The 27,851-nt window shown below is 40.1% G+C and overlaps 1 protein-coding gene across 1 annotated transcript; it reads left to right on the forward strand.

The window, feature by feature from the left end:
• Nucleotides 1-6,127: 6,127 nt before the first annotated feature.
• Nucleotides 6,128-27,739, forward strand: LOC139290798 (complement C3-like). The gene is made up of 43 exons (XM_070912664.1): nt 6,128-6,204; nt 6,845-7,040; nt 7,250-7,412; nt 7,695-7,789; nt 8,158-8,246; nt 9,307-9,389; nt 9,486-9,573; nt 9,750-9,852; nt 10,151-10,271; nt 10,508-10,623; nt 11,009-11,155; nt 12,724-12,823; nt 12,953-13,053; nt 13,186-13,377; nt 13,547-13,702; nt 13,940-14,069; nt 15,776-15,844; nt 16,320-16,517; nt 16,642-16,747; nt 16,854-16,942; nt 17,063-17,202; nt 17,369-17,581; nt 18,866-18,929; nt 19,040-19,129; nt 19,301-19,507; nt 19,976-20,051; nt 20,199-20,361; nt 20,487-20,570; nt 21,411-21,561; nt 22,182-22,267; nt 22,751-22,828; nt 22,945-23,100; nt 23,257-23,319; nt 23,463-23,544; nt 23,659-23,707; nt 24,135-24,225; nt 24,361-24,480; nt 24,578-24,680; nt 24,867-24,956; nt 26,038-26,130; nt 26,275-26,358; nt 26,809-26,953; nt 27,595-27,739. The coding sequence occupies exons 1-43, from the start codon at nt 6,128-6,130 to the stop codon at nt 27,737-27,739; spliced, it is 4,992 nt and encodes a 1,663-aa protein (XP_070768765.1).
• Nucleotides 27,740-27,851: the final 112 nt, after the last annotated feature.

Here is a 27,851-nt window from a genome sequence, read left to right on the forward strand (position 1 = left end):
CCATTATGATTATCTCTCTCTCTCTCACTCACTTTGAATTTAAAGTGTCGATCAGGACTGTGAGGCCTGTGTGTTCTTACATTTGGACCAACACAGCATCAGTTAGATACGAACTACAGTTGGGCATCTGAAGAAAATAAATAAATAAAAAGCCAAGTCAGGGGTTGATCAGATGGCCCTCATCATTGTCAAAGATTTTATGAGGAAAAGAAAAGAGAAAACCAAAAATAATTGAGGTTAGTCAGCATTAACTAAGAGAGGAGCTCCATGAGGCGTTCCCTGAGAAGTCAATCTGATCTCACACCTTTTGATTCAAACACATGTGCTTTAACTGTCTGGTGCACACAGTTAAAGCCTAAAACCCCCCAGCAGGATGACCTGAGTGATATGAAAGCAACTTAATCGTCAAGGCCTCTGAGAGCTTTGAACACCAGGAGAAAGATCTTATCAACTAACACTGACTGGAAGGCAGCTAAAATGTTCAAGAGGAGCAGTGATGTCTCCACCATGTCTTAGTCAAGAACTGCAGTATTTTGAGGACCAAGTTGAAGACTAGTCGCAATACAATTCTCCTTACAATTATTTTTGTTGCTCCATGTATGTGAAATATTAGAAATATCCTTCAATATAATTTAGTTTAGTTATAAACACCAGAAGGTATGGACTCGAAAGTAGTCGAAAGGCTGTTGTATTGGATTTGCATTACACTCCTTAAGGGTGTTGAAGTTTCTGCTCAGTGAGCGTGTTATTGCTGAAAGGCAGACAAAACATCATACACTGAAAGCCTTACACTAGTGGCAGCAGAAAGAGAAGAAATACTGATTTATAGACTACTATGTGAGCAGAACAATCAATGTATAAAAAGCAGAAGAGCTGAAACGATTTGTCGATCAATCCATCAACTGAATTGGCAACTATTTTGATGTGACTATGTTTCAGCTACTTGCTGCTTTACTTCCCTTTACATTATACTAAATTAAATCTATTTAGGTTTTAGACATTTCCAGAAAATTGAAGATGTCATTTTGAGCTCTGGGATTATTAATTTCCTGACAATTTTATTGACAAAACCGGCAGATTAATAGAGCCTGATACACTAAACTCACCATTAATGTCCCGTCATGACACAGATGCAGGTTATTTTTCTCACTCCGAAAAGGCCAATTTGCTCCTTAATCCTCGATAAACTAATGACACCCACATTGACACACCCACCAAAGTTTTATACTGCCACAGGCGGCTGCGTGTCTGCACGGCGGAATGCAGCAGGTCCTGCTCCACCTGTCTAACGGGTGGAGGCTGGTGCTGTGAAAATGAAACAAGAAGGAAAGTGCTTCGTAGGGCTATAAGGGGATAAATGTGATAGGTTCAGTGGGATTACCTGCCGGTTATTGAGCGTCCAGGTGAGATGACTGACGTGCCCTGCAGTGACTCCTGGTTCAAAGCCAGATGCTCCGGAAAAGCGACAAAACTCATAGTCCAGTCAGAGTCGATGTGTTCGCAGCACAGCTCAAACTATTTTCTCCCACGCGTGCTCACCTGCGCTACCTGTCCATATGCAAACAACCTGGTCACATGTCCTACCTGCGCCAATCAGAAACAGCTGCTTATCTCTCTCGCTCTCTCTCTCGCTCCAACATTTCCGATGAAATAATCCAAATTCTGATATTTTCTTATCTTTTTTTAACTTTGGATTTGTTGTTGAACACAAACCACGGAGCTTTGATTGATTGTGTTTGCCTTGACAAACAAATAACAGATATGTCATGAAGGGTGAGGTTTAATGATTAGAGAGAAAGGTCCTTGTGTGAGTTTCGCAGGCAGAGGACAATCCGCTTTATGGCGTGGCCTAGTTTCATTATTACTAATCAAACAAACTTTGTTCATGTCCAAATAGTGGGGCTGTCCTGACATGCAGAACAAAGACACACTATGGCTGCTCCAGGCTAAACGAGGGCTTAGCAGAAGTTAAAAAGTAATGTAATCTGTGGAAAACAGCTAGCTTGGCTATGTCCAAATTTAACAAATTCCATCTATCAGCACCTCTAAAGCTCACTAATTAACACATTACATTTTGTTTGTGTAATCCACACAAAAACCAAAGTTTAAAATGACACAATGCAGTGTTATGGGGGGTTATGAGCTGTGCACAGTCACACAAATGTTTTGGCTCAATGAAATAGATGAATGAATAAATAAACAGTTTGCATCAATCTTTTGGAACTCCTAATGAATGTTCAACCAGAGGACTACACTGAGTTAGGGGAATTAGCTTTTCATCTACAAGCAAAGGTATTTTTAATTACCACCTACTTAATAATTAGTAGCAAACTCAAGTTTATAAGTTGATTACTCACACAAAATGAAGTTGTTCCAACAAGTTTTTCCAAATTATTTAAAAGGAATCCTTAAGTGTTATATACTTAATTACCATGAACACAAGTTTTTATGTTGACAACCATTTAAGAAATTAAGATGGGGCGCCCCGGTAGCTCACCAGGTAGAGCGCGTACCACATGGGCTGAGTCCTTACCACTGGCCTGGGCCCTTGTTGTGAACTCCAGTTTTAAAATCATTTTGTAAAACATTTGTAAACAATTTGTCAAACTACTGTAACAAAGTTCCAAGCAAGTGCTCATTAAATATTAACTTTCAACGGCAACCTGAGTCTCCATGGAGATAACAGCCAAAGGCAAGTAACGTGTGAAAATATGTATTTCTTTAAACATCATCTTTGTTTTGTCAACTGTCAAGACAAGATTTGTTGCACATACAGCATATCCAAGGCAACTTGACAGAGAAACAATCACTAGTTTTGTCTTGTGGTCCCTTTTCTGTTGCGCTATCAGTTTTGTAGCCTCTTCAGTGGACTTCAAAATACAAAACAACGTAATCTGAATAAAATCTGATAGTGCTGTGAAACAAGTGGAATCTTCTTGAGACTCATTACTTTTGTGTTGGCTTTCAGTCCATCAAGTAAGTGATGAGTTAATAATAAGAGAGATGGCCAGATATGGGAAGATAGTGTCACTGATAAGAAAGCTGTTGTCAGGCTGTTGTCAAGTGCCTGAACTACAATACCTTTTTTCCTACAGAAGGCAGCTGTATATAATCCTGAACAACAGCAGTCCAGAGTTGAACTTGACTTTTAAGCTGACTGTGGATGGGTTTGACTACACCCTTTTTGCAATAACAGAGAGCATGAAATGCTTTAGCTGTGGAAAAGAGGGGCACCTGATTAGATCTTGTCCAGGAGAAAGTTCCAGTGCTGGGAAAAGTGATGCTGTTAAAGGTACGAAGGGGAAATGTTTATGGTGAAACAGAAATGGACAATAAAGATGGAGAGGGCTCTAAGCAGACAGATGAAACTGAAGGGGAAAGGGAGGCGGAGGAAGCTCAAGTAAATAATAAAAGTGGTGGTGGAATTTAGTCCTAGTCACCAAACAAAAAGATGTTGATGATCAAGGAAAAAGTGTTAATGATTTTGGAAATTGAACAATGGCAAAGGTAAATTGGAAATTGGTGGTCTGGTGGTCCCACATTTACTGGGGGGATTAGTATGGAATAAAGGTGGCAAATGTCTTTCAGAGGGAGAGCTTCAGTGGTTATTAATCTGGTGGCCTCTACTTTGTGGCATCATTTGGTTTGTATGGAGCCACATACATTCTTTTAAGCATGAAATCTTTTTAAATGGAAAATGTTTGAGCCTGCTGTTTCTCTTTACTGGTTGTTGGAAGAACCTCTTGTTGGTGGGGCTAAGATGGACATACAGGACGGCTCAACACCAAGCCTCACCCACATACTGTGCAGCTGTATATATCGCTGCCCCCCCCCCCCCCCCTCTCTCTCTTACTCTCTCAACCCAACCGGTCAAGGCAGATGACAGCCCACCTAGAGTCCAGTTCTGTTCAAGGTTTCTGCCTGGTAAAGGGAGGTTTTTCCTTGCTGATTGTGCCTAGTGCTTGCTCATGGGGGGAACTGTTGGGTCTCTATAAATAATATTATAAAGAGTACGGGCTAGACCGGCTCCATATGTAAGGTGTCATGAGATGATTTTTGTTTTGTTTTTGATTTGGCGCGATAAAAATAAAATTGAACATATACAGTATGTTGTGTGTTGATGCCTGCAACCTATTCATCTGACAAGTTCACTGTGAAAAACAGATTCTAGTTTGCATTAAAGGGTTATTTTTTCTTTTTGAATTCATACTACAGCAATTGGTAAAGAGAAGCAACTCCTAAATCTGTGTGAACTCTGACATACGGTGGTAAAAAGCAGGGCACTGAAATGACCTGCTATTATTGACTAGTATTTCCTTCCAAGTGAAGTCAAGGTAGAGGTCACTTGGAGCCAAAGACCAGTCAATAAGACGGGCCAGTTAAGTACCCCGCTATAGCAAACTGTAACAGCTGGATGTCAGGTTTCACAAAGATTTTCTGAACAAATGAAAAGCTCTAGTTAAACAGATTTGTTAAATGAAACTTTCATTCTTATCCACTGCCATGCTAAGCTAAAGGGTAGGAGGCCAAATTACACTGCTAAATATGACTAGCGTTAGCTACGTGTAGTAATACAACATATTCCATCAACTGTATCAGCAGGTGTAGCCTAACCTCTGTATACGAGTACACTATTGGTCATATCACAATTGAGAATATGCTTTAGTAGAATTTATTTGTAAATGAAATGATTCTCATCAACAAACGTCCTTTGTATCATATTTGTTCAGCCTGCAGGTCCTCTAATGCACAGTCTTTGCAAGTCTGAATTTCTCCAGGCATGTTAAGTGGGTTGGGGAGGGGACTTGAAATCCTGAACTGAAGAAAAAATTATCAAGCCAATTTCTTGTTACCACAACTTGAATTTTGTTTTAAATCAATTAACACAGAAGTTTGAGTTTAAGTTACAGTTTGAGTGTAAATCAATTAATTGATTTACCACATTGCCTACAATGGCCTAACACAACCAGAGAGATGAAAGGGGTAGATGCCTCACCATAAATGGTATGGAAAAATCACTAATGGTTGACAAATTTATAGACTTATATCTCGTGTATTTATCACCATATCACTCAAGCCTATAAACAATAGATGCAATCTAAATGTTTATATTTTGAATATATTTTTTATCTTAAGTGATATATAGAAACTCAAAGGTCACTTTTTTTGTGTTTACTCTATAATATTAATGAAAAAATGAAAAATCTTTTTTTAAAAAGTACAAAAAAGTTAAAATATAATATCTCTTTTCATAGATTTTTCACTGGATGGATTCAATATAATATAAATTGATAATTTATCACTCCTCAAGTAATATTTCAGTATAAATGGGGCGCCTTGGTAATGTAGGAGTGGCGACCATGAACCACAGTTTCCTTGGTTCACATCGAGCCCAAAAAATAAAACATTGTGTGAAATATATTTCAGTGTATTTATCAAACATCTGTTGCTCATTCTCTGGAAAATCAAAAGCCATTGAGACCATTTACATCCATTCAAATCATTGAAAGATTTGAATACTTTCAAAAGATATATATGATTATGGAATTAATAAGTTAATAAAAATAATTAAAATACAGACAACCAATATTTTAATCAGGTTGTCATTGGAGAAAATTCCCTGAAACTCCTAAAAGCCCTGCCAGATACTTTACCCAGAAATGACTTCTGACTTTCACCCCACTAGTTGACTGTGTTTGTGCACGTTCAATATGTCTGATCATGTGTAGTTATGCTGATTCAGCAGGCTCAGAATAAGAATCATAAGTGACTCAATATTTTCCCAAACAAGGAAAAGAAAGAAAGAAAACAAAGGCATCATTTTAGAAAACATCATGAATTCAGAACAGCTGTTTTCCTGTAATTCTGCAGTAAACTATATGTATAAACGTTAGTCAAACATGTAAACCCTCATTGATTTTCTACTGTTTATCTTTTTCCTCAGAGCGGAGATAACAGACAGTTTCTCAACTGCTGCTGGGAAATCATGTGTAAGTGTGTTTGTGTACTGAAACACTTTGGGAGGAGGACGGATGAGACAGTAGTGAGGTGAAGTGGAGGTGCGGGAGGAGAGAGGCTAAAAGGAGCAACACTCTACATTGACAGCAGATCAGGATCAGGTAGGAGGATGAGTAGGACTCTGCTGTGGCTGGTGGCCTCTCTGGCCTTTGCCTCTCTCACTTCTCTGGCTGATGGAGCTCCATTGTAAGTAGACCAGCCTTTACACATTCCCCCTGAGCTTGAATTAATTCAGGGAAAACAGAGATAATATATAGTGTTTGTTCAGCTTCCTGATATTCAGATTGTTATTGGCTAAACTGGAATGGGAGCAACAACAATATCAGGGGTTTCCTGCATTTATATTCAATTTAAAAAAGTGTGTGGATACAAATATCGGTTTAACTCAGTCCCATTTCACCTGTGTCTTACATAATGAGGAGCTGTAGTCCAGTTTGCAGTTTGTGTCACATAAGTCAGGGTAATGTGGTCTTTCACATGATGCCAGTAAACTGACCTAAATTATGTGCAGTTTGCACAGTGATGCATTACTCCAGACACATCAGAGTCCAGAGCCATGATGAAATGTTGCATTGATCCAGTGCTGGATCTTAGTCAAGATCATCAATAGATCACTCATTATGTGTCCACGTTGGATCTCATGGTCCTCATCTGAGCAAATATGTTGGGTTTTTATTTGGTAATTTGGTGGTTTATAGTGCCTAAAATACATTGAATTAAAAATAAGGTATATAACGTAATAATGTTTTTCAGTACATCCTAAAAAGCATGTGCTCCTTTCTGTCCAGTGACTTCACCCTCTTTCTCTCTCACTGCTGCTCTGCAGGAAGGTGATGTCTGCCCCCAACTTGTTGCGGGTAGGAACAGCAGAAAACATCTTTGTGGAGTGTCAAGACTGCACAGGAGGAGACATTAGGGTCGAAGTCAGAGTGATGAACCATCCAACCAAAACTAATCTGCTGGCATCCACATCTGTGACCCTCACCAGTGCAAAAAACTTCCAGGAGCTCGCACAAATTAAGGTAATGTGGAAATGCTGAAACACACGTTACTGTTGCCAAAATACACGAGTGATATCAGTATTTTAAAGCCTGAATTTATTTATTTTAGTCTAAAGAAATTGTTTTCTATTATGACTCCAATCAAGAAATGTAGCATGTATAACTGCACATACTGACATACCCCGTCCTGCTCCTCACACACTGCTTGTGTCTCCACATACTGGTTTCAGATCCCTACTGGTGACTTCAGTAAGGATCCCAACATGAAGCAGTATGTGTACCTGCAAGCTCAGTTCCCTGACCGACTGCTGGAGAAAGTCGTCTTAGTGTCCTTCCAGTCCGGGTACATCTTCATCCAGACTGATAAGACCCTCTACACCCCCAACAGCAAAGGTGAGTTCAACACTACATCAGTGCTGAAAAACACACTTACTTCTGTGAGAATGTCTCGATAAGAAAGGTAAGATGTTACTGTACACAATATATCACACTACGTATTCATTTCTATCAGTTTGACTGAAGCATTTTTCACTTTTTAAAATAAATAACCCCTTTTTATTGAACAAAAGTGGAATAAAAAAGTCAAAAAGCTGTGAACAGTCACATGACTCAAAACAGATGCACCTTCCTTCAACCTTCAGCTGCAAAATTAACCTCTTTCTCTCTCTCTGTCAGTTTATTACAGGATGTTTGCAGTGACGCCCGGTATGGAGCCCGTAGAGAAGGATGATGAAACCCAAACTGATGCTTCTATTGTCACTGAGATTGTGGTATTGTATTTTATCTTTGACAAGCACACACTTGTAATGTAATATCATATCATCAGCTTTGACTGGAAGCATGAAGCCAAAAAAACATAAACACATGCACTAAGTAAGTAAGTTTCTTGTCCCACTCTAGTGACGCCTGTCCAACCACTTACTGTAAAAATAAAAACATGCCTCCCTCTAGTGGTTGAGTTGCATATTGAATGCATTGGGGGACTAAACATTTTAAGAAATAGCTGAAAAAGGTGTCAATGTAGAAGCTGACGAGGCTCATGGATTGTAGACAAAAGATTTGTAGCATGGATTTACTCAATTCATTTCTGAACTGGCAATTCTCACTGTTAATGGTTCTTCAATATTGTTCTTGTTAGACCCCTGAAGGCATCGTTTTAACACGTAAAATAGTCTCTCTGACATCAGGGATCCGCTCTGGAGATTACCAACTTCCAGAAACTGTGAGGTGAGTATTTTATTTTAATTGCATTTCTATACATTTTGTTCTTTAGTAGTGAATTTACATTTGAACATAGATAACAGGTTCATTCAATTCAAAACAATAACAACAAACTTCAATTATGTAAGATTATGTAAAGTATTTTTTAAGATGTTTATGTTATGTTTTATTAATTAACTTCGATGTTGTATGTTTGTTAAACCACTCAACAAAAAGTGTATAAAGTGTGGAGACACTGAATCCACAGCACACACATCACACAGAGACTTTTCAGTCGTGCCAATCAAGGCCAACTGAAGAATTAATGAATAAATATTCGTTAAGCAGATTAGCAATAACTGCCATCTTTGCTAGAGGAAATCTTGTGATTTGGTGTGGTAAAGCTACCTTTAAACTTCTCATCTGAATTTATCAAAGCAATAGTTTGACACTTTGGGAAATTGTGGCAGAGAGTAAGATAATAAGATTGATACCACTGTCATATCTGTCCATTAAATATAAGGCAACAGGCAGGAGAAGGTTATTTTAGCTTAGCATAACGACTGTTTGTGGTTTCCCGTTTCCAGTCCTTGTGCTAAGCTAAGCTAACGGGATGCTGGCTGTATATTTAACAGAGTGATATCAGTCTGTCAATCTGCTGAAATGTCACACGATTCCTTTAAATTGTGGAGAAATTAATTTATTTTGATCTAACTGATCTAAACTGTAAATGGACAGTCAGTGATAACAAAACAGAAATACATTTAATCCCTGTGAACTATGAACTAAACTAATCGGCCTAAAACAGCATAAGATAACGGTACAGTATCTATTTGCTGGCCAATCTGAAAACTTTAAACCTTCTAAATATCACTATTTCTGTACTCACTGCTCTCTGAAGGCCAGTATAAACATCAAGTACTTTGCAGCACCTCATTTTTGTACATCTCAATTTGTGTAACATACAAATACCGTCATGCAGTCTGAGGTCTGATTCCTGTGTCACCTTCAGTCGCTAAATGTTATGAATATTTAAATTTTTTGTTTTCCTGTTGAAATACGTGTTCTTGTGTGTGTCTGTGTGTAGTGTCGGACTGTGGAAGGTGGTGGCGAAGTTCCAAAGCAACCCACAGCAGAGCTTTTCTGCAGAGTTCGAGGTCAAAGAATATGGTAAGTCCCTCATTACCTGCACTTTTATTTAAAACCTATACAGACCTACAACATTCACTTACTTGTTACCTGATTGGACACAATTTAATGTTTCAGTGCTGCCCAGTTTTGAGGTTAAACTGACGCCTGAGAGCCCCTTCTTCTACGTGGACAGTCAAGAGCTCACCGTCAACATCAAAGCTACGTACGTGAAGGTTTTTGTTTTGTGGCTTTAGAGACCAGGTCTGATTGGTAGATTCATTGGAGGAGAAAATAAAGGGTGTTTTCATCTGCTGGTCATTTGTTGTTGTTGTTGTTGTTGTGACATTTTGACCCCTACTTCATTGTGGGCTTAAACATGTCCTTCTCTTGTGGTTTTAGGTATCTGTTTGGTGAAGAGGTGGCTGGGACGGCCTACGTGGTATTTGGGGTCATGTATCAGGGTCAAAAGAAGAGCTTTCAAGGTTCTCTTGTCAGAGTGCCGGTGAGCACATACTCACAATTGTATTTCTGTCTGTCAGTTCGCCAGTTGATTGGTCATTCTGTCTTAAAAACGATGTGTTTTACAGCTTGTCCTTAACCAGTGCTACAAAATTTGCAATACTCTAAAACATGAAACGTGTAGGATTTCCTGTTATTAATATGTCTGCAGTTATTTCAGTTCAATTGTTGCATTCCCATCTAGAGATACAGATGACATAAGAATTTACACATTTAGTAAAGTACCTCCAACTGTTCACTGACTGTATTTCAAGATGCCTTTTTGTACAATGTCACATTAGATCGAGAGTGGTAATGGCGTGGCCACACTGAAGAAAGAGCACATCACACAGACCTTCCCAAACATCCACACACTGTTGGAGCATTCCATATACGTAGTCGTCAGCGTGCTGACGGCGAGCGGTAAGAAAGAGAGACCGCCTGTTTGTGTCTGTTCAGTATGTTTGATCACTTGTGATTCATGCTTATTCAACAGCTCCAAGGGTCAAAGTCACTATTGGTATTATTAGTGTCTAAAATGTCCCAAACAAGAATAAAAAACAAAATATACAGGATACGTTTTTCTGTATCAGTTAATCTAGAAGGAAAAGTGTAATCAGTTTGTGTGAATGTGTTTGCGTTTCTGTGTCAACTCACAGGTAGTGAAATGGTGGAGGCAGAGTTGAATGGTATCAAGATTGTCACATCACCTTACACCATCCACTTCAAGAAAACGCCCAAATACTTCAAACCAGGAATGTCCTTCGATGTCACGGTAAAGTACTTGTTTAGATTTACATAAACTGACAGCAAAGGTATGACTATATTTCTACTTTAATAAAATATCCTTTACAGGAAACATTTAACTACTACTATTTAAATCACTATTTGAAAACACACATGACTGTATAACCTCAAAAATATGAAAGTCACATGCTGTTTAATGCTCCCAATTGATGTGTAATGTTTTAATGGATTGTCATAATGATGTAAGGGCAGGTTTTCACAAACAGATGAGACCGAAAGTCACCCATTAAAAATGTGGGTCACTGTTTACTATATAAATCATCAGGTAGTGCAGTTTGCAGAAAATAGCATTAGTTTGACCTTAATGAAATTATGTTTTCTGATAGTTCAGCTGTTTGTGTCTCTGATGGCAGGTTGAAGTTGTGAACCCTGATGACACTCCGGCACAAGGTGTTATAGTGGTGGTCAATCCAGGCCAGGCGCAGGGCTTGACCGCAGCCAATGGCATGGCAAGGCTTACCGTCAATACAAAAGGAAACACTAAAGAACTTACAATCACCGTAAGTCTCTGAAATCTTTTACCCTTTTTTTATTACAGCCCGATTGGCAAAAGAAAGCTTAAACCTACATTAATCAACATTTTTGATATTCACATGTAGTGGTGAAATGAAGCAGAGCAATCACCCAAGTCTGCAGCTCTATACAGATTTTAGCTTCCATGGCATATTGTTTTGGTTCTGTGTCACATTGGTGAACATACTGTAGCCTACACCTTCAAGCTAAAGACCAAGATATCTGTGGATACCAAAACAGAACTAAAAGGAGAGTGACTCTTGGACTTAAATTTGTCAGGTGGCCAGAAACATGACTCCAAATGAATGCTAATGTTGTTATGTGTCAGCTGGATGTGAACGTAGATTTTTTTGCGAACGTGTTAGCCATACCAACTTTATAAACCAGTGATACTGTATGTGGAGGTTGTGTGTGTTGACGTTTTTCTGCCCCCTGGAGGCCAAAGATCGAATAACGCAGCTTTAAAGCTGGAGAACGGAACTTTTGTCTCCAGTTCTGGCAGTGAGAGTAATAACACAAACATTGTCCTCACATGTTTATGAAACTTGAACATTAAACAGTGAAATTCACTAAAGGTACCTTTCAGCAGCTGAGAGGTATGGGAAGCACAAGTGAAATAGGCTACTTTATGATTCCATATCATGATCGTATTGAAGGGAGATCCTACTTCTGAATGCTAAATTGGGCTTCTATCAGTAATCTCTAGTGTCAACCTCACTATCACAGGAAAAGTAAAGTTTCACCTGGTGGTTCAGAGACGCAGTGCCGTTTCTCTTGTGGGTACCTTTGTGGAGCTTGATCGGGCATCTTCGGGTGCACTCGTTCCCACGCGGCGACTCGGCTTGAATCATTTATTCCTCTGTCTCAGCCACTTTCGGGGTGCACTCTCGATCCCACGAGGCGCTTGAGTTGGCTGTGCCTCTCTCTCTCAGCAGGCAGCGGGATGATAACATCTGCACACACCCAGTATGCAGTATGTGCAGTATTCAGAGTTTCTTCAGGTCTAACTTTTGTTGTGTTAGAACACTGACATTGAACAGGCTTCTTTCAGAAAGTTCTTGCTTTCAAAGTTGGTTGGATGCTGTTGGTTCCTGGTCGGCCAGCAGTCAAAACCAAAGTGTCAGGCACAAAAGAGTTAAAAAACACCAGAGAACCAGAGAATGATCCTTGGTTTTCTCCTTTGTCTTGTAAAAGAGGGGCAGCTATGTCAAAGGGCATCAGCACAAAACTGTACTTCAATTTCTAAAGAATTAATTAAGTTACAATGTTAATGCAGCCATCCATGTTTAAACGGTGGGCCTCCTCAGTTGCAGAAATTCACCAAACACCTTTATGAATAAACAGGACATCATCCTTAGTAATGAGTGAGTAACAGACAAGGTTAACCTAGGTTTAAATGTTATAAATGGCAATCATGTTACAACCTCTGTTTTATATATATATACATAGTACATTTTCTCATATGTACATCTATACGCACAGCAAAATGTATTATATCATTTATTATTTATTCAACAGTTTGTGCATGCTTACCTGTGTGTGACTTTAATTGCAGGCAAAGACCAGGGATTCTCGTATTTCACATGAAAGGCAAGCATCAGCCAACATGACCGCTGCAGCATACACCACCAAAGGCAACAACTCCATCCACATAGGTGAGGAACATCCTGAAATAACATCAGATGGTTACAAATAAGATGGTGATGGTGGTGTGGCAGTGGCAAAGTATGTAAAATGCACTAGATCTTTTCAGTGCCAACACTTGCAACATGACATTTTTGCAGGTGTGGATACAGCTGAGCTGCAAATAGGAGACAACCTGAAATTCAACCTCAACCTCAACCTCAACAGGCAGGAAAATCAGTACAATGACATCACATACCTGGTGAGAGATGTTTTACACCTGAGCATGTGTGCTCATAGAAAACTATTTTAGTTGCGTCCCACGACCTGTGCAGTATATAAATGTGTGTAGTAAACGTTGGATAAGTTTTGTGGTTCAAATCTGTGTCCCCAGGTCCTGAGCAGAGGTCAGCTGTTGAAACATGGCCGTTTCAGGAGACAAGGCGAAGTACTGATTTCCCTGATAGAACCCATTACCAAAGAAATGCTGCCATCGTTCCGCATCATTGCCTACTGCCATACAAATGATAATGAAGTGGTATCAGACTCTGTTTGGATAGATGTCAAGGACTCCTGCATGGGCTCGGTGAGACACACAACGCTGATGTCGCAGAGTTAAACGAATTTGGTCGATGAACGAGACACACAAACTGATGAAGTTCATTGTTCATTTCTAGGACATGTCTTTACTTATACAACTGCTTTAACAAATACAAAATGCATGTCTGACTCATTGACCTCCCCTCCACATTTAGCTGAAGCTGGAATCATCGAGACACACTTCATCCTTTGAGCCTCGCAAGATGTTTGGTCTGAAGGTCACAGGAGATCCAGGGGCCACAGTGGGACTTGTGGCAGTTGACAAAGGCGTCTACGTCCTGAACAACAAGCACCGCCTCACCCAGAAAAAGGCAATTTCTTTATTTCACAATTAATCTTGAAAATATAAATAAAGGGGTTTCATTTAAAAACATAGATGTGAAGAATTACACAAATACATATTGTACAAATACAATACATTGCGTAAGTAAATGTTTCTAATGCCATCTCAGAACTGTCATGTGAGTTTATGGATATGCACGTTTAACTCACTTACTGTAAGTCTTGTCTGTTTGTATTTCTATGTGTATGACTTACACTTTGCTCAGGTGTGGGACATCGTAGAGAAGTACGACACAGGCTGCACACCAGGTGGAGGGGAGGACAGTATGGGTGTGTTCTACGATGCTGGGTTGTTGTTTGAGTCCAGCACGGCTTCTGGGACTCCCTACAGACTAGGTGACACTACCTTACCCTTCCCTTCCCTGAACATATCCCTTTGTAGGCTTTAATATTGTACCATGAAATGTCACGAATTAAGATAAGTGGCTGTAGAAGTTTGGGGTTTTCTTATTCATCACAGGAAGCATCTAGTGGACAGCAGAGGAACTGCATCTTATAGAGTCTTTTCACCCAAATTATGTTTATATTAAATGTATATTATGTTTGTATATATATTTATTGCTTTTGTGGCATCTAACTATGCAGCAAGTTTTGGACACACTGCTTTGCAATGATTTGTTGCTTTTCAGTTTTTTTCAGTGGCAATAGACACGTTTATTTGTGAAAGTAAATGTTGATTGCACAATGTTATGGCTATAGTATAATGACACCATCAATGTATATATTGGTTCCCTATAAGTTTCACTGTTACTGTGCAATTCTGTCTTCTACCGGGTAAATGAAGGCTCGATATATGCCACAAAAGAAGTGTGTTAACCATTGTGCAACCAAAACAGAAAGAGGATAGAGCTTTTTCCATTCTCTTCATACGTCCATGGCTTTTACATAAGCTGTTGTTGTATAAAGTTCTTTGAAGAAAATGAAAAAAGAGGATAGCACTTATGCTGTCCCTGGTAGCTCTAGTAGCTATCCCCATGTAGCAGATGGTGGTACAACCAGAGTAACTGTGGAAACTCTACCTGGAAAAAGAAAAGAGCCTTGTTTGACGGAGGAGGCAAAGAAGGCGAAGGGGGAGAGTGACAAAAACAACAAGAGTGAACCTTGGACAGGCATTCACTCAATGGAGAAAGCTCCAGCACATGAGAGGGTTCCAAACTGACATTCAGTTGGCTTTCTTTTTACTACATCAGTAAGTAACCAAAGCTGCCTACTTAGTAATACTGCCAGGTGTTTTACTCTGCCTTTATCATAGCACAGAGTTCGGGGTTTCTAGTTCAAATTGGGATTTTTAGGGTTGTTTCTTGTTGTTATTACTCAATATAAAATTATGACAAGTCACTTTACCTCTTCAGTGGACATGCTTCTTTCTTATCTCCTATTTCCAAAGTGGTGGTGATCGTTTCTTCACAGAAATTTGGAAACAAAAGCAGTGTGTCCTATGTTGTTTGTAGTTTCTGGGCTCCGGGGAAAACGGGAAGCGATCTGGTTGTCTTTGCGACAGCGGCGCAAACAATAATACTACTTGGAAACGCTAGGGCATAAAAGTTCAAAAGTTGTCTTTTGCCACTTTAAGATAATAGTTCAGTGTTGTGAGCACCAGAGTCAAAGTTGCATTCACCACCTTTGTTTTGGGGTGGAGCCAGAATCTCAGATATCTAAAACTTTGGGCACATAAAACCAAAATGATCCACCAAATATCACGAGGGTAAGTGAGATAATCTGTTTTTGGTTGAACTGTCCCTTTGAGGCATTTCCATCTTGGCTTCAACAGTCATCCGTGTTGATTGCCACATGAGCTCAATACAGCTCCCTCTGTTTTGTTTGGGGTTGTAAAAAGTTATCATTTTCTTCAAATATAAATAAGCATTTATACAGTGTTTTAAAATTTCCACAAATGAGACGCGCAATTGTAGATCCATCGTCCCAGATAAATGACCTTACTTTGATTTTAAGAGCATCACGTCAATTATACCATGCAGAGTCAAGTCTAGGTCCGACCTTGTTTGGTTCTGTTAAAGATCTAGTCTGTGTTGCGTTTCCAGAATTGAAATGTCCTGCCCCCAGCAGGAGCAAACGCACCACTACTATAATGGACGTCACCACCAGTTTAGGTAAGAACCACAGCTTGAAGCTACCCAATAACCACATATTCAGTCGTCTTCTGCCACGCAGCTCAGGCTCAATATATACAATATAAGAGTTTATTGCAGCCAATCAACCTGTGTATTAGGTATTAGTGGAAAGACAAATTAAACTTTCTACTTTATCTACTTAATATGTCAATCTGCTTCATCATACTGCTACATGTATAGCATGTCTGTCCAATACTGGAGGGAGAGGAATCCCTCCTATTTGACTCTTTGGGCCTATTTTTCTTGGGGGGGGGGGGGGTTCTGATTCAAATCAAAGGTCTAAGAATAGAGGGCATGCAAATAAAACTCATTTGACTTAACTACAAGAGTTTTGTTTATTTCTAATATGCCTTATTTTAAAATGCTTTATTTACAACTTTCCAATTCACCTTCTTCTTGCGCTCCATACCTTCTTTCCTCTGTCTCTTGTCTCTGTCTCCCTCTTTCTTTCCAGTGAGTAAATATGAAGACCAACTGCAACGTGACTGTTGTTTGGATGGCATGAGGGGCACCACAGTTTCATACAACTGCAAGAGGCGCAGCGAGTACATCGTGGACGGTCCAGCCTGTGTCCAGGCCTTCGTGGACTGCTGTCAGAAGATTGAAAGCCAGCGAGCCGAGAGGATGCACGACAGCCTCATTCTGGCTCGCAGTAAGAGACGGGGACAAGGGATGGGGGAAAGCCCTGGGTGGTTACTATCCATGGTCATACTGGTAGTTAGGAAACAATCACTGCCTCCCAATGGAAAATAATAACCTTTTTAATGACACTTTAGGTGAAGAGGATGACAGTTACATGGACAGCAATGAAATTGTTTCTCGCACCAAGTTCCCTGAAAGTTGGCTGTGGTTAGATATCAAACTGCCTACATGCTCTAACTGGTGAGTCAACTGAAACATATACACACAAAAAATACACTGATAACCTCATTAATAACAGTAAGCTACCCCTTACCTCTCAAAGTGCTAACACGTCTCTTTGTTTCAGTGACACCACGTCAACTGTGAAAACTGTTCCGTTGCAAGACTCAATCACAACCTGGCAGTTTACTGGCATCAGTCTGTCAAGCACTCACGGTGAGGATTCAGTGACTACAAGCTGTCTTGTGTTTTAGTTGTGCCTCTTCTCTCCCATCCCACACTTTTTTTTCTCCCTCTGTTACATCACTTGTTTTTTGTATCCCTCTCATCTTTAAGGAATCTGTGTTGGCGAACCATTAGAGGTCATTGTCCGGAAGGACTTCTTCATTGATCTCAGGCTGCCGTACTCTGCTGTCCGCGGAGAGCAGCTGGAAATTAAAGCAATCCTCCACAACTACAGTCCTGATCCTGCCACTGTAAGTCTGTGTCACTCTGCTCTGGCGTTTCAGGCCAGAGCCAATGAGACCATGATATTTTTTCTGCATCATTGTTGCCTAAAATACAACTGATGATTATGATCCTTATTATCTACTCTATGGGGGGGTCTTCATCTTCTTTCTACATCTTTGTCTCGTTTTCAAGGTGCGTGTGGATCTGATTGAACAGGAGAATGTGTGCAGTGCAGCCTTTAAACATAGAAGGTATCGTCAGGAAGTTGAAGTTGAGCCCCAAACTACACTATCTGTACCCTTTATCATTATTCCCCTGAAGAAAGGACAATTCCCCATTGAGGTCAAAGCGTCTGTTAAAGACTCATCGCTCAATGATGGAGTCAAGAAGATGCTGCGGGTGGTGGTAAGAGAAACACACTGGGCACAAAGGAACGTTTCCTGAACTGACGCCAGTATCAGCAGGAAGACATCATTTGTCTGTCCCTTACAAAATCCTGATAAATCATTGCAGAAAAATTATCGATTTTGTGATGACAACGCTTTGGTTAAGTTTAGGCACAAAAAAAAGACTTGATAAATGTTAGGTAAAGAATCATGTTTTGGGTTCAGAATTGGGGTTTAAAGGTTACCGGAGCTTTGTCGTTGCGGTTACAATAAACACCATGTGGTTAGGGTTAGGGAATGATTGTGGTCATGCTTTAAAAAAAACATCAACTGTTGGTCGGAAACAGGAAACGAACAGCAATCACCCATCACCCATGTTGAAGTGAATGTAGGGAAACTATGGAGTCCCGGAGTGGCCATAGAGAGAAAAACAATATATCGAGGCCACGTCACTACATCAAGCGGTCAAAATGCTATTGCGTGCGCACAAGATAAAATTTGTTCCACATTTTGGTTAATTTGCGCATACAAGATCAGTGTGTGTAGCTCTGTTTGTGTCTGTATCGTGTTTGATTGTTTCATCAGACACTGGCTTCACCCTCGAGGATTGATTTCTGGAAGCAGTGACTGGAAGTGTTCGTAGAACAGAGTGACAAGAAGGTTCAGACAGAATGATGAATGTGTGTTCGTTATTGTGTGTGGAGGAGCAGACCAGCGGCAGCCCGCCCTGCGGATGCCCGGCCTGTCAGCCCAGCCTAGCCTAGAGACACTCTGGCAGCAAAGAGCGGCTCCGAATGAGGAGTGTGGTGTGTTCAGGTGTGTTTTCCAGGGAAACTACAGCTCACAATCTGCTGTATCAGCACCGCCGCTGGAGAAAAACACAGACACAAACAGAGCTACACATAATACAGCCTCTATGCACAGTTTGACTCAAACTGTTAGCTCATAGTCCTTCACAATTAACGCTTCCCATTACTCAACACTCAAGGCTGGTCTGTTGTGCTGGCTTTGTATACACACTTATCTCGATACATGAATTGTATCTTGTGTGCACGCACTACCATTTCGAGTGCTAGATGTAGTAAATGTTTCCTCAACATATATATTTTTTTCTCTCTATGGCTTAGCTTTGATGCAAATGAATACCGTATCAACCTTTTCAAAATAAACTGTAAATAAGAAACAGACTGAAGACTGAATATTTTGCCAAGAAAGGCGTAGTGTATTTTGTTACACACCAGCATGTAAAGATTACTCAAGTAACTGTGATTTCTAATGTTTGTCCTAACTGTTGTTTTTCCAGCCTGACGGCATACTGATTAAATCTTTTCAGACTGTAGATCTAGACCCCACTAATAATGGTGTAGGTGAGTCAATATACCTATTAAAAAGCTACATTACAGTAATTTAGTTATATTGTGTTTTTATCACTGATCCCTAACTGATCCTCCAACTTGCCCACTGTTTCTCCCTTTAGATGGTACACAAGAAGAAACTTTGATCAGTAGAATTCCCAAGAAAGATTTGGTTCCAGACTCACCTACCAGCACAGAGATCTCTGTGACAGGTGAGACATAATGTTTATATTTGGGCACGTTATGTGATACAGTGCCTGTACAATGAGCTCTGCATTGGTGTAAATTTGTATTGTTCTTATTGGGAAACAACTAACTCACTAGTTGTTTCTTCCCATTGGTTTTTAACATTTAGTTTTTTCTGTTTGTGTGTGTGCATGCAGGGAGAGAACAGGTATCTTCATTGGTGGAGAACGCCATTAGTGGGACCTCTATGAGTAGACTGATCAAAGAGCCCTCAGGCTGTGGAGAGCAGAACATGGCCCGCATGACCCTGCCTATCATTGCAACCACATATTTGGACAAAACCAACCAGTGGGAAACTGTGGGCTTTCAGAAACGTGACGAAGCCCTCAAACACATCACGACCGGTAGGCTCATACAGATGTATTTGTTAGGGCAGATGCTAAAAATGTCATTGATGGCCCCCTGTGTGAGATTTTAAAGATTCTGACTTGGCAGAAGTGCCATCAAAAAAGACAGTGTGGTAGACAGAAATGCACGTTACTCCTGCCCCACATGTCCAAGCTAGGGACAAATAAATAAGCAATAATACGTGGTCTGAACACAGAGTGCAGACGTTTTCATCAGGACTGTCTTATTTCAATCAGGAGAGACTTAAATGAGTGAAGAAATATTTTATTGACACATGCATAATAAAGAAAAAATTATCAAACAAAAACCTTTGCCATCAGAATCATTTGAAAGATGTTACAATCACAGAAAAACAGTAACAGTAACAGTGTAACAGGACTCCTCAAACCGGCATTCAATGATTCAAATTCAGTAGAGAGTTGAATGGCAGTCAGTAAAAATGTGTGTGTTTTGTTTGTGTCCAGGATACCAGAACGAGCTTGCCTACCGTAATAATGATGGGTCTTTTGCTGTGTGGGAAGAAGATCCAGGCAGCACCTGGTGAGGCACCCAAACATCATATGTAAATGTTTGCACATCCTCCTTTCACTTAGATTCTGACCATGAGGAGGATGGGTGTAGTTCATGTGCAAATAAATTAAACTATACTGTTAACACCCTCTCCTCTCCTCTCCTCTCCTCTCTAAGGCTGACGGCCTATGTTGTCAAGGGGTTTACCATGGCCAGCAATCTGGTGGCAGTGGAAAATAACGTTATCTGTAACGCTGTCAAGTTCCTGATTGACAACACACAACAGGAATCTGACGGCTCGTTTAGAGAAGTTAGATATGCGCTCAGAAGCATAATGCGTGTGCGTACTGTTCAAATCTAAATCAATTCTTCTTGATGCTAAAAAAAAGCGAATTGAGGTGAAACAATTACATGTCATTGACTTTCATCTTAAATGAATAAAAACATATTTGTGTGTGTGTGTAGGGTTCAGATTCAGACGCCTCGTTGACGGCCTTCTGCCTTATTGCCATGCAGGAGTCACGCACACTATGTGCTGCCGCTGTTGATGTGAGTACCTCTCCTCCATACGATTTTTTCTCTTTTTCCCTCACCTTTTATTTCTTCGTTTACTGCCTTCACACCAGTGATGGACGAAACAAAGCTTTCTGAATCACTGAACCACTATGAAGCAACTGACCATTTCCTTTACTTATTGGTGTACTTAATAGAGTATATCATTAATGTAATATTCTATGATCTCACTTGAGAGATACAGACCGAGAATATTGTGGCAAGTTATCTAATCGGGAGATGATGACTTGTCATTCCATCAAAAATAAATACAGGTGTATGTTCACTTCTTTATCTTTACCTGGAGAAGACCATGTGATTGAAATAATTCCAGTCATATCCACATCAAATAAAAAACTACTTTCTAGTTACTCTAACTCAAGTAGTTATTTTGATGACTACTTTTACTTCTACTTGAGTCCTTGTTTTTGCAAAGTAACGGTACTTTGCCTTGAGTACAGTTTTTGCCTACTCTTCCCACCTCTGATAATAACTGACCACTCTTCTACAGTCTACATCTCTGCTTTTAAATATTGTACCAGATTGAAAAGCACATCCCATATTCAAACCAACAACCACACAAGGTGACGTAATGAGGCCTCGTTTGTTGTGGTCATGTGACTGCTGGTGTGTTGAAGCGAGGCACCCAAACATCTTGCTGCGAAACAATCCACTCTTAGCTATTGTCAAATGTTACGACATTCCTTGATATTTTAAATTGATGGATTACAGTTATCTGACCCATTTCACAGACTCTTATGTTTGCATTGCAATCCCTGCTGTCTATCTGCTCTCCCCTTATCCTCCTTTCTCCCTCCTTCTTTTCCTTCTGTCCAGCATCTGCCAGGCAGTATAGACAAAGCAGTGGCCTATTTGGAGAGGCGTCTGCCCAGCCTCACCAACCCCTATGCTGTTGCCATAACGTCATATGCCCTGGCCAATGAAGACAAACTGAACAAAAAGATCCTCAACGATTTTGCTTCCAAAGGTGCAGTCACACAGCAGGAGTCTTAAACTAATATTCAGAAACAAAGTCTATAGGTTTATAGATTCAAAATATGACACTTTCATGAATAATTAGTATAAAATGTTTATTAGAGCCTGACCAACACATTAGTATGGTCGATATTATGGAATAATTTTAGCTCAGAACAGAAATGATATGTTTGAGGTCATTTAGAAACAGTGTCTCATTTACATAGATTGTCCACCAGAGCTGACAATGTTACTTTTCAACTGTAAAGTGTCCTGCTCGTACATATATATTGGTAAAATTTGTGAATAACCAAATGTACGTGTTTATATTAAAACCCAAATATCAGATCTTTTAATCTCTCAAATATCCATATCTGCATTGGCCTTAAAAATCCTTCAGTAGGCGGGCTCTCGTGTTTACGGGTGACTCTCGGCTCTTGAGGACCAAATGACCTTACAAGGATAGAAAGACTAGCTGAAATTCTGAAAGTAGCCATATTTTACTTTCTTCTTTTTTATTTCACTTCTATGAGATGAAATATTTTAAGATTAGGGATTGGGGAATTAGTAGTGAATTAAGCTCGTTCCAGGTACAGCATAGTAATAAATAGGTATTTGTGCGTGTCTTCTCAGATTTGTCCCACTGGCCTGTACCTAAGGGACATGTTTACACACTGGAGGCCACAGCTTACGCTCTTCTGGCTCTGGTCAAGGCCAAGGTGAGCATGTCCCACTGCTTCACCAGTATGTCATGCTACAGAAAACATACAACAGAGTCATCATCCATTAAAAGGGTAGAGGGTTCAGAAACAAAAGTCAAGTCACCAAACATTATGGAACCTTTACATTACTGCTGACCACTTTCCAGAGCACTCTATGATTATATGTCGATATCTGCCCCTCCGGGCAACCTTTGCTTACAAGAGATACAATGACTTGGACAATAATCGCACATAATCACACAATAATAACACAACTTTATTAAAAAACATTGTATCAGGCAGGTTTCAAGTATCTGCAGTTTGATTGTGCAATAATAGATTTAGAAGCTCTAAGGTAGTCTTTGGAAACTAGCAGGTTGTAATCTACATGTAAAGTAAATTGTAACACAATCAGGACTTCTCTCTAAAGTTATTTTAAAAATACAATGTAAAGTCAACCACAGAACATTTCAACTATTTACTTGCCTTCTGTTATTAAAGGAGTTTGACAAAGCCAGACCAGTTGTCAGATGGTTCAACAAACAGGACAAGGAGGGCGGAGGCTATGGATCAACTCAGGTAACACAGACCCCTCCCTCTCTTTATCTTGTTACAGTTATGTACCTCCAGCTGTTTTTTATAACCTTGATTTTTTCTCAGTCTTCTTTTCTCCCCCTAACTCTTTTTCTCTCCAGGATACCATAATGGTGTACCAGGCTTTAGCTGAGTACTGGGCCAGTGCTAAAGAACCAGAGTATCAACTCAATGTGGACATCTCGTTGCCAGGCAGGTCAAAACCTGACAAGTTCAACTTCAACAGGGAAAACCATTATGCCACAAGAACATCTAAGGTGAGAACACACTCTCTCTCACAAACAAACTCACAGTGGCTCATTAAGTCATCATTCCTGTTGTTTTCTGTATGTTTCTTCTGCTGATCCCTCTGTGTGTGTGTGTGTGTGTGTGTGTGTGTGTGTGTGTTTGTGTGCATATTTATATTCCCACAGATGAATGAAATAAACCAGAATGTGACAGTGATTGCAACGGGTTCAGGAGAAGCAAAAGTGACAGTAAGTAAAATATATATTTTTTTGTCCTTATTGAATCTCAGATGAGGCCAAAGGCATTTATTTTACCTTGTGTGGACAATACTGTTGAGACGGATGCCTGTTATCTTATTTCACGCTAAGATGCACTCCTATCTATGTGACAGATGGTGTCGCTGTATTACACTCTGCCTAAAGAAAAGGACACTAACTGTCAGAAGTTTGACTTGTCGGTGCAGCTCCTCCCGGGTAATTTGTCTTAGTTTGTTTATTTGTTGTCATAGTATCTGCTTGTCTGTTTTTCCTGCTGTCAATCCATCTTCCAAATAAACCAAATGCTCACGATATGTTTTGTTCCTCCAGAGAAAATGGATGGGGATGAGAAGATATACAAGCTAAAAATAGAGGTTATGTAAGTACAATCGTTGTTGTTGAGTGTTACAACAACATGCCTTTATACGGAACATTTTCTAATCAGCTATGGCCCCTACATTACTTCCTTCCTTCCCCTTTTTGTTTCTGTTATTGTCATCATTTTGATTTGTCCCGCCCTCCATGTCCCTGGTTCCCTCGTTATCCACCTGCATTTCACACTTTTTTTCCATCAGAAAATATGATGGTGTAAATCAGAATCAGAATCAGAAATACTTTATTGATCCCTGGAGGGAAATTATACAACTTCTTTAACATTCTTTTAAATGAGCTTTAACATCTATTTGAGTTCATTTGAGCTGCCCATTGTATATAATCGTATTTGAAACATCTTAAAAGGCTTTGCTTTCACTCAATCCATCTTCTTCAAGGTGTTCTTTTAATTATTCTGTCCATTCTCTGTACAGGTTTAAGGACATGGAGCATGATGCAACCATGTCAATCTTGGATATTGGCATGCTAAGTGGTTTCACCGTCAACACAGATGACCTGAACTTAGTAAGAACCTTTATAGATACATACATACCCATATACAGGGCCAAAGTCAGTGTTTTTGGTTAGGAGAAACAAGATGTGTTTTATGGTTTAGCGAGTTCTCTGATGGTGTGTGTGTGTGTGTGTGTTTGTTTGTAGATGTCCAAAGGACGCGCCCGCATCATTTCAAGATATGAGACGAACACAGTTCTGTCAGAAAGAAAAGAAAGTGAAGAAGAAAGAAAAGAAAAAGGCTCACTCATCATCTACCTGGATAAGGTAAGACATCAGTGTTTCCTAACTCTATACTTTTTCTCTCTGCCATGTTGTTTCTTTCTTCATCTCTATCTCACCTTTGCTTTCCATCTCTCCACAGGTTTCTCACACACAACCAGAGGAGATCACTTTTAGGATCCATCAGAAGCTGAAAGGGGACTTCTTACAACCAGCTGCTGTGTCTGTCTATGAATACTATGAACGTAAGTTTCTGAGACACTTAGAAACATATGCTGCCTCCATGAGCTAAAGGAGTTTTTCTTTGCTGCCAGTACACGTCAGAGTAGACAACACGGGCATTATTACATTTTCAAAGTATTTAATGTACACTTTCTGATGTACTGCATTTAACACAAAGTATTTTCAGATATCTTTCTTTCTTGTTGCAGGAACAGACTGTGTGAAATTCTACCGGCCAGAGAGGAGAGCTGGACAGCTACTGCAGCTCTGTATAAATGATGCATGCACATGTGCTGAAGGTAGACAGGATGATGTCGAACTGATGACCTAGTCTATCTACTGTGTGAATTTGTTACATCTGAAATTCTTGAAGCAACACCTAAACACAATACTAATATTATGCTGCATAGAGGTAAAGCACTGATCAATCTTTTGGGACTCATCATCCAGCATCGTCTGGAAACTGCAGCAGTTTATTATTGTACCTCAATAAAGTTGGGGGAGAGAAGATTAAACAAGACTAAGAGTCTACAGGCTGTACCTATGAACAGCAGCACTTTGAGCTAAATGCTATTGTCAACATGCTAACATGCTCAAAATGACAATGCTAACATGCTGACACAGCGGATATAATGATTCTTGTTGTCACCCTTTTAGTTTAGCATGTTAGCACGCTAATGGAAATGTTGTTTTGTCGGTTTTGACCAAATTACGATTTTAAAAAGGTGGTGGCACTATAGAAGTGATTACAACGTAGGGCACATTGTAATCACTTCTATAGTGCCACCATAGAAGGAAAACATGATTGTCTGAACCAAATATCATGGCAATCCATCAAATAGAGACATGTCACTAAAAGCTAAAAATGTCAACCTGCTGGTGGCGCTAGAGGAAAAATCTGGGGGATCACCATTAGAATTCATCCTCTGGCCACCAAGGATATCTCTACCAAATTTCATGGAAATCAATCCTTTAGTTGTTAGGATGCCTCAGTCTGGACCGACTGATCAACAGACAGACATTGCCGTCATGAGAGCTACGGAGCTACAGTGGCTAAACATCACCAGGATTATTCTCTCAGACTCAGAAAGGTCCTTTTAGAGCTACAATATACATTGAGATGGTCGTGGAATTGGGTTTACAGTAAAACACCAGATTGTAACGTAATCATGAGAACTTTCTGTCAGAGGCAACACGCACCTGCAGGATCCTGTAGGATCAGAGCGGCAGTCAGAGCTAAAGAATAATTCACTAACATACCTAAAGTGTGGCTTAGATACAGCTGCACTCACCCATTAACCCATCCACACACACCCACATGTGCTTATTTAATCAAGTCAGCAGTTGTGTATTTACTTTGTGCCGACTGTGTATTTCCAGAGAACTGCAGTATGCAGAAGAAGGGCAACATCCAAAATGCTGATCGCACAGCGAAGGCCTGTGAAAGTGACCAGACCGGCAAAATAGATTTTGGTAAGAGAGTGTAAATGGACCGCATTTATATTGCGCTTTGATTCAATACATGGACGTGTATGTTTGTTTGTTGTTTAAGAGATTGAGATAATAATTGAGCGACGGAGTAAGTGAGCTAACAATCTGCAACGTTTCTGTCCTCAGTGTACAAAGTGAGACTGGATCAGTTTAGAGAGGATTTGTCCACCGACATTTACACAATGCAGGTACTGGAAGTCATCAAAGAAGGTGGGTATTTATCTCTGAACTGCCTACAATTTTCGACCCCATGATGGTTTCCTTAAAATCTTTGTAAAGTGGCTTAAAGGTCGAGGTGACATCATTTTCTGAAATGTTATGGTGTTTCCAGTTAGACAGAAAAATCCTTGGCCATTTAAAGGACAAGCTCAATATTTTGGGGAAACATGCTTATTCCCTGTCTTAGATGAGAAGATTGATGCCACTCACATGTTTGTATGCTACGTATGAAGCTACCAACCTGCCAGCTAACTTAGCTTGCATTGCCAGGCAACCAGTGGACACACAGAGGAAGTTACTGGTCCTGGCCAAGAAATAGTCCAGTACATGGACCAGTAAAATGGCAAATTTTACTGAAACAAAAAATAATACAACAGTAATGTTTTGTCCTGCACCTTTTGCTAAGTACTTTCTCTCTCTTCTCCTATATTTTAATTACAGGAAGTAAAGATGTGGGTCCTCAGGATAAAGAGCGCACATTTATCGGTCTCCCGCACTGCAGGGAGTCTTTAGATCTGGCAAAGGGCAAAACCTACCTCATCATGGGCTCGTCCAAAGATATTCACTATGATGCCAAAAATATATTGTAAGTTTGTTCTGAATGTGCATGTGTGTGGTGTGTGCACCCCCCCCCCCCCCCCCCCCCCCCCATAATATTGTGTCCATCTAAACATGTTAACAGCTTGTTCCAGCGGACCTCTGCCAGACCAGCATAATGTCAGTTAAAAGTTACTTTAACTCAGCTCGGTTCTATGAGAGAAAACAACAATCTAGAGAAACAGACTTACTTTCTGTTTGAAAGTTCCAGGTGAGCTTGTGGAAGCCATTGCCGTAAGTTTGCAGTGATGCCAGAGGCTTCGGGGAGGACAGCTGGTTCAGGAAGAGTGAAGTTCTGTCCTTAGTATGCAGATTATATGTAAATCACCTTGCCCCTCCCCTTAAACCCCTCCTCTCCCCGTGACAGAAAGTTGAAACTGAAAACCACCTGACAGCATAAAAAAAAGAAGGTGTCACTTAAAAACGAGTGGAATGAAGAAAAGAATCCCGAGATTGTCATTGAAAACCAATGTCACTGTCCTGGCTCCATATTACTGAAGCTATTGATAGGATTAAATGAAGAGTTTTTTTTGTGGGAAAGAGGGAGCTATGCTTTTTCATGTTGTGTTCCAACGTGTTAGACACCTGGCTACATGAAGACCCAATGTATTTTCACTTTGCTCTCTTCAGGTATCAGTACGCACTCGGTGAGAGAACCTGGATCGAGTACTGGCCCACAAATACAGAGTGTCAAACGAGTGACACATACAGACCTACCTGTGTGGGCATGGAGCAAGTGGTCATGCTGTATCGTGACTTTGGATGTCGGCAGTAGTGAAACTGTAGTGCAGTCTTCTTTTCAAATTTGTTTTATTTTGTTCACTTGAACATACAAGCATGAGATATAATGGATGCAGAAGTTGCAATGTTACACTGCACTGATTAAA

Source organism: Enoplosus armatus, chromosome 2 (genome assembly GCF_043641665.1).
Source record: "Enoplosus armatus isolate fEnoArm2 chromosome 2, fEnoArm2.hap1, whole genome shotgun sequence".
Classification (NCBI taxonomy): domain Eukaryota; kingdom Metazoa; phylum Chordata; class Actinopteri; order Centrarchiformes; family Enoplosidae; genus Enoplosus; species Enoplosus armatus.

Excerpts from the sequence above, each read along its gene's own strand:
- LOC139290798 (XM_070912664.1), top strand. The coding sequence starts at position 6,128 with ATGAGTAGGACTCTGCTGTGGCTGGTGGCCTCTCTGGCCTTTGCCTCT. Across the intron at positions 16,943-17,062 it reads CAGTCTGTCAAGCACTCACG|GAATCTGTGTTGGCGAACCA; the intron begins GTGAGGATTCAG and ends CTCATCTTTAAG. Across the intron at positions 26,131-26,274 it reads GACCGGCAAAATAGATTTTG|TGTACAAAGTGAGACTGGAT; the intron begins GTAAGAGAGTGT and ends TTCTGTCCTCAG.